Raw genomic sequence first — 6,945 nt, 5'->3', positions numbered from 1 at the left:
ACACTCCAGCCAGAGCATCCTCTCTTAATTCAGGTTAAACCTGAGAGTGTCACAGCTGAAATGCTCAGGTAACAAACCTGGCACTGGAAAGGACTTTGTCTTGCAGATCAGCCTCAGTTTCTCCTGAGGATCTGATCCCAGAAGGATTCTCATTCCAAAGGCAAAGGCAGTGGCTGCCTCCCTGAGCCCAGTGCTGGCTGTGGCAGCTGGACAGAGCCTCACTGGGCTAGAACTGCAGCCACCAGGTCACTGCACAGCTGACAGGTAAAAATAGGTGCCTGGAGATAACAAGGCATCACATCTTATTATCAGTTCCCTGGGAAAGCCAACATCCCTCTCTTTCCTCTCCAAAGGATGCTTTATTATAATTACATATCACTTTATTAGGCAGCTGAAGCAAAGAGCACATTTGATGCTAATGAAGTGCTGCTGTGGTTGAGGCTGTCACTATTTTTGGAGCTGCACATCTCCAGCACTTTTCATTGGGTGATGGAGGCTTTGGATGTCTCTGGCTTCTTCTGTGGGGGCTGCCCAGGAAAAAGCAGTGACTCAGCGAGCCCAGCTGCAGAACTGTTCACATGCTGGGAATGGGAAATGCTGGGGACAGCCAGAACACACACAAAGGCTCTTTATGTGCTGCAAGTTGTGCTCAGGTAGGGGCCAGCATTATCTGGATTAAAAATTCCCTCTGGGCTGGTCACCTGCACAGGCCTCGTTTTTCCTGTTTTCCATCCCTCACCCTGCAGCTTTTCAGAAAGGAGGCAGATTTCACAGAACTCAGGGAAAATATTTGGGAGGTTGGAGACAGACGCATCCCAGCTGATCACTGGCTGCCTCTCCTTATGGAATACAAGGGTTTCGCCACCTCCATTTCCTGCAGCAAAGCCTGAGGAGCTGCTGGGCGTCGGGAAGGCAGGATTTGGTGTTCCAATTTCCCCTGCTCCCACATCCCTTGGTGTGACACTGGCATCCAGCTGGGCCAGTGACTCAGCTCAGCTCTCAGGGAGCAGAGAGATTCCTCCCTCCCTTCCTCCTTCCCTGCCCACCTTGCAGGGTGTGTTACTGTCACCACCTCATCACACAGGTGACAGGAACAGGACAATGGCAGCACGTGAGGCCACTGCTCCAGACCAGCATCTGCTGATAACCAACTCCCATTTCCAAATCGCTTCCTGACAGCACACTGGCAGACAAAGCCTCCCCTCCCACCCAGTAAGGTGTCTCCTGATCCACAAAGCAGGAATGTGTCAGAGCAACCAGGAATTCCAGGGAACACTGTTGGATCTCCACACCCCACTGGTTTTGGGGCTATTTTGTTACTACAACTTCCCCACTTCCAGAGGCAAGGGAGTGACTGGAGCATTAATACATCCTGCAGTTCTCCCTCAGGAGCACAAGTGTGACTGAATTTGGGGTTGCAGACTACAATACCCCATGCTCATACAAACTCTCCTGGTTCTCCTTCCTGGATGGGGCTTTCCCCATTTCAGTGTTTCCACACATAGTTTTTAATTTAAGTGAATTTTCTAAGAATATTTGGTTAAGGTTTTTCTTAGACCTACCTGAAGAGTAGCAGGGAGATGTGTACAACCTTTCTGTATCTTTTTCGAGCTGATTTATGTCAACAGGCCATTCCCAGAACTGCAGGAAAAAATCCCTTTAACTTAAAAACCCCTGATTAATCCCGTTATCCAGCAAACCACACACAAGAGAAGATATAACCGATCACAGACAAGACTCCAATGGCAGGGAAAATAAAGAACACAGGGCGGAACACAGCACAGAGCAAGACACACCTCCCAGCCAGGCCGGGAATTGTGCACGGGACAGAGTCAGCTCGCTGCCTCCCTCTGCTGAGCCTCACCGATTATTTCAGAGAATTCCAGGCTGGTTTGGCTTGGAAGAGATCTTACAGCTCATCCTGTTCCACCATCCCAGGTTGCTCCAAGCCCCGTCCAACCCGACCTTGGACACTTCCAGCGATCCAGGGGCAGACACAGCTTCTCTGGGCAAACCTGTGCCAGGGCCTCCCCACCCTCACAGGATTTCCTTCCCAATATCCCATCTATTCCTGCCTCTGGCAGAGGGAAGCCATTCCCTGTGTCTTGTCACTCCCGGCTGTGCCCCAAGTGCCTTTCCAGCCCTCCTGAAGTCTCTTTAGACACTACAAGGGGCTTTAAGGTCTCCCTGGCACCTTCTCTTCTCCAGGCTGACACCTCTGAGCTCTCCCAGCCTGTTAATTACCAACAGGAAGGTGGTGACAATGCCCAGTGCTTTCACTTCCAGACATAAATTTTAACACCCACCAGCACCAGAGTGCAGGCCCTTGGTGCAAACCAGGTACTTCACAGGTGTCCAAGTTCTTTCACTGCCTCTGGAGCACTCCAAGCCCAATTCCTCTTTCCCACTGAGCACGGCTTCCACCTCAGGGAGAGCTGTATTGCTCTCCTATTCCATTTTCGTGGAGCCCGGGTAAATGTAGTGAAATCTCTATTTCTCGTCAAGTCTAACCCTGTTGGCTATCTCAGCTCAGAATTACTGGGCAGACAGATGGTGCAGTTACATAAACCTGGATTCCTGCAGAAGTCTGGCCAAGGAAGAGCTCCAGAGTGCCAGACTTGGTGAAGTGTACATCCCTGGTTTGTGTTAAGAGCATGGATTTCTGCTGAGTTCAACACAGCACTAACCTTCTCCACTCACTTTCAGACACTTTTATGCTGCAAAACTGCGGAGTATTCCCAGCATTTCCACTTCAAAATCAAAGCATAGCTCCTGAAATACCTCTAAAAAGTTATTTGCTGAGGTTCAGCACAGACTTATTTTATTTTATCCAGATTTTATCGTGCAGTGTATCAGCCCAGCATTAGCTGCTATTCCCAAAGCAAAATCTCTTCAGGAGCCCTTCCCAGCTCGTTCAGAGTTAAGAAAACTGAATTCCTGTTTATGTTAAATGGTTGAAGAAATCCAACAACCACCACAAAACTAGAATAGCCAAAACTCCTACACCCCAAACTTTGCACGCTTCAAATTCTGGACCTACAGCCCCTCAGAGTTCCACCCCACAGCAACAAGAACTGCAAGAGCCGTGCAACACCTGCTGTGACAGACGGCAATGAACACACCACGAATCCTTGCTTTTTTTTTTTTTTTCCCTTGGAGTTTAATGTGGTGCTTCCAGAAGGCTCAGAACACCAATTTGTGAGGATAAACTCCATTTGAGAGAGAGAATGTGGAGCGCAGGTAGCCCCGGAGCTGAGGCACCTTCCTGATCCGTGCCAGGATCTGGGAATCCACAGCCTTCTGGTCAACCTTGCGCTGCTCCGTCAGCTCGTATTTCTGCAAAGCACAAAGAACAACTGTAAAATCCTGGGAGCAACTGCAGAGTCCTTTAGAGAGGAGAAAATTCAGGGTAAACCCTGAGTTTTGGGATTTTTAAGAACTTCCCCCCATTTGTTCTCAATAATGGGAAGGTGGTGAAGCACTGAAGCACCCCTTGGAGTCAACACAGTGAAAGCTTTTCTTGGGTCAAAAATGATATTTAACTGGAATAATAACTCCCCCTCTGAGAAAAATCCCCAATTTTAAAAGGGGGGAAGGGGTTACATTATTTTAATGGCACCACCTTGCTTCATTAATGAGTTCTTAAAATCCACCCTTTTTTTCCTGCCAATTCCCCCTCTCCAGCCTAGCCTGGAGCATCGAGAAAGAAGGAACCACCCTGTCCCTTACTTCTTTCTCAGTGTCAAAGATCTCTCCTTCCTGGTGCTTGGGCTTCCGCAGCCTCTTCTTCTTGAAGTAGGAATCAGTGAGATGCTTGGGAATTTTCACCCCAGTGAGATCCACCTTTGTGGATGTGGCAATAACGAATTTCTGGTGGGCCCTGCGCAGAGGGACACGGTTGACAGCCAGGGGGCCTGAAGGCAGAGGAGACAAGAGAGAACAAGGTCAGCTTTTCTGGTGAAAACCACTGCCTTGAAGCTGAATTTTTGTAGTCTACGTGATGACCAGTTGCCTAAAGCTAAAATCTCAACAGTCAAAGCCCTCTAGAAATACACAAATCTCCTTCTGAGCTCTTCCAAGTAGTCAGATATTGAAGCTTAATTATCTCCACCTCCCTGCAAAGTCACAAATGACAGAATCAATAAGGTTGGAAGAGATCTCCAAGATCATCAAGTCCAACTTTTGACTGATCACCACCTTGTCAACTAGAGCAGAGCACTGAGTGCCACGTTCAGTTGTTCCTTGGACACCTCCTGGGGTGGTGATTCCACCAAAACGTGATTCCCCACTGATGTGACAAACCAAACGCATGCAGATCTGTTGTGCTACTGAACCCCAGAGACAAACTTGAACTTTAAAAACCCAAAGAACCCAAAACAAAAATACTGTGTTTAAATATGTATTTTTTTTTACCTGTAACAAGCAGAAGGCCAGTATCAAGCTGCTTCAGGAACACAACACGCTGTAAAGAAATGAGATGGGACATCAATCCCCAGGTCCCACTACTCCCATACCACAGCCAAACTGGGATTGTGCCTCTGTTACTGGTACAAGCACTGACAGTGCTCCAGCTGTGGGTCAGCTGTGCCACCTGAGGAGCTGCCACCTTGCGATCCAAACTCCAGCACTTCCAGGTACCTCCTCTCCAACCGAGTGTGATGCTCCATCAGCTTTATCTCTCAAAGCTGAGCAAAGCCAATTATTCCAGTTCTACTCTTCCCCCATCCTACAGCCATCCCAGCACCCAAATCCTTTGTACGAGTTACAGGAAGGAATTGGATGAACACCACAAGGACCCTGTAACTTCACACAGTCAGAGCCATCCCCCCGTTGTGTGTTGCTCCTTCTGGTCAAGGTTTCCTTTTCTGACAGCATTCTTTATGGAATCAAGGACATCCAAGACAGAGATTTCAGGAAAATAAAGGATGTCAGTTGTGTTGGTGACCATCCTGAGGATGGTGGGCCCAATAGAACAATCCCTGATAATAAGATTAAGAATAAAACTCAGATTTTTCCTTTGCAGTAACTGCTGTAGGAGAAAGTTTTGTCTTTACAGGAGCAGCAACAGAAACAGGCACTGCAGCAAGACTCCTTCCATTTTGTCCAAGCAACTGGCTGTGCCTGTTTCACTTTCAGCTCTGTGCACAACAACCTTAATTCAACCAACATCACACCTCTGCCTCCCCTGAAGTCTGGAAAAGGAAAACACCCAGACAGAAGCCACAGATTTAAACCCAGTGGCACAGCAGGATCAGCTGGGAGAGTCAGGGTGTCTGAAATGCTGCCAAAGCCTCGAGCTGTGCCAGGAGCTGTGCCCACCTTGCCGCGGTGCCGGCCGGTGAGCAGGATGAGCACCGTGCCGGGGGTGATGGAGGCCCGCAGGCGACGCTTGTGCTCGCAGAACGGCTTCTTGCCATGGCTCAGCAGCTTCCGGGGAACGTCCTCTGTGGGGTAGTACCTGGGCTGGGAACAGAGCACAAACACCTTGTGCCACCTGTGTCTCACAGGACGGCAGCTCCTCACAAAGGTTCTCCCTGTTTTCCTGAAGTTCAGCTTTCTGAAGGATTTCTACTGCAGATGGTGCTTGGAAACACACCAGCTATTTCGGAATATTTTGTGTCCAGCTCCGTATTTGTGTGTGCTTCCACCTCAGCACAGCAACACGCAGGACAGAGAATTCCCACCTCAATTCCTATAATCTCCCAAGAAGGCTGGGTCTGCACCCAAAGTACAGGCTGAGACCTCTACATCACCCCTACATCACCCAGCCTAAAGCTCCCTGGACCAAGCCTCGAGCATCCCGGCGCTTTTCCATACCATTTTCCGGATCTTAACCACCCGGCTGCCTCCATTCTTGTCTCCACCCACTGGCTTAGTGATGGTGGCACGGGGCATTTCCTTCTTCTTCTTCTCTATCTGTGTGCAAAGAACAAGGAAAACTGAGCACACTTAAAATCAAAGGCACCACAACAAAATGTGATTATTCCCCCAGTGCTTCTCGCCGTACCTTTGTCTCTGGGGCCGTGTACTTGCGCTTGTAGAGGGCTTTCCTGGCATACATGGCTGAGCGGGAATACCTCCCGATGCCCCGGGCCAGGACAGGGTTACGGCTGGCATGGTACTTCTTCACCCTCTTCTTCTTGTCCCCTGCTGCTTTCTGGCTTGGCTTCTGCTCCGCCGGCTTCTTCTCCCCCGCCTTCTTCTTGCCCGGCTTCTTCTCACCTGGCTTCTTCTCCGGCGCCTTCTCGCCCGCCATCTGCGATCACAGACAGCATGGCTTAGAGCTCGTTACAGAGCAGAGAAAATAAAAATAAAAGAATCCAAACCATCCTTCACACCTTTCTAGGAGCTGTCAGCCGCCTCCTCCAGCCGTTGCTGACCAAGCCCGGCACCCTGTGCGCCTCTACATGACTTAAAATGCTCCTGCACGCTGGTTACAACAGCTCCAGAGCACATCCAAGCGCTCCTCGGTGGGAAGCCCGAGGAGACGCAAACAAATCCCCAGCCTACAGCCGCCTCTGTCCCGGCTCGGGAGTGCCCCGGCACCGCTGAGCTACCGGGCCCTGCCCCAGCGGCCTCCCCGTCCAGCCCCAGCCCAGCTCCCGGGAGGCTCCGGCGCGGCCTCCGCATCCCGCGGCCTGGTCCGCTCGGACCCGCGACACTCCCGCTCCTCCCCACCCCCGCGCCCACCCGGGCCTCCCCCGCCGCTCCCCGAGGCTGCCGGTGCCGCTGCCGTGACCGCGGCGGGGCCGCCGGCGGGCGGATGGCGGTGGATGGAGCGCGACGGACCGAGCGCCGACGGCGGCTCCGCCATCCTCACCTTCGGGGGGAGCAAAAGGGACTCACATCCGGCTGCGCGGGCTAAGGACAGCGCGGCGTCTGACGTCAGCGCGCCGCGCGGGGCGGCACGGGACTCGTAGTCCGGGAGGGTCCGCGCCGCCCGGG

At 51.5% G+C, this 6,945-nt stretch overlaps 1 protein-coding gene across 3 annotated transcripts; it reads right to left on the bottom strand.

Moving 5' to 3' along the window:
• Positions 1-3,135: 3,135 nt before the first annotated feature.
• RPL6 (ribosomal protein L6) lies at positions 3,136-6,882 on the bottom strand. 3 transcript variants are annotated; one of them, XM_066199667.1, is made up of 7 exons: positions 6,821-6,882; positions 6,008-6,256; positions 5,818-5,916; positions 5,320-5,463; positions 4,414-4,462; positions 3,730-3,914; positions 3,136-3,336 (listed from the first exon to the last, which is right to left on the bottom strand). In XM_066199667.1, the coding sequence occupies exons 2-7, from the start codon at positions 6,254-6,256 to the stop codon at positions 3,184-3,186; spliced, it is 879 nt and encodes a 292-aa protein (XP_066055764.1). In that variant the 5' UTR covers positions 6,821-6,882; the 3' UTR covers positions 3,136-3,183. The 3 variants fall into 3 exon arrangements, with proteins under 3 accessions (XP_066055764.1, XP_066055763.1, XP_066055765.1); XM_066199666.1 differs by lacking the exon at positions 6,821-6,882 and adding an exon at positions 6,691-6,783; XM_066199668.1 differs by lacking the exon at positions 6,821-6,882 and adding an exon at positions 6,339-6,397.
• Positions 6,883-6,945: the final 63 nt, after the last annotated feature.

Source organism: Chamaea fasciata, unplaced genomic scaffold (assembly GCF_029207755.1).
Source record: "Chamaea fasciata isolate MVZ Bird 193981 ecotype frontalis unplaced genomic scaffold, bChaFas1.0.hap1 SCAF_18, whole genome shotgun sequence".
Taxonomy (NCBI): Eukaryota; Metazoa; Chordata; class Aves; order Passeriformes; family Sylviidae; genus Chamaea; species Chamaea fasciata.
The sequence above is the reverse complement of the archived record's forward strand: the minus strand, read 5'-3'. Positions and strand labels throughout refer to the sequence as shown.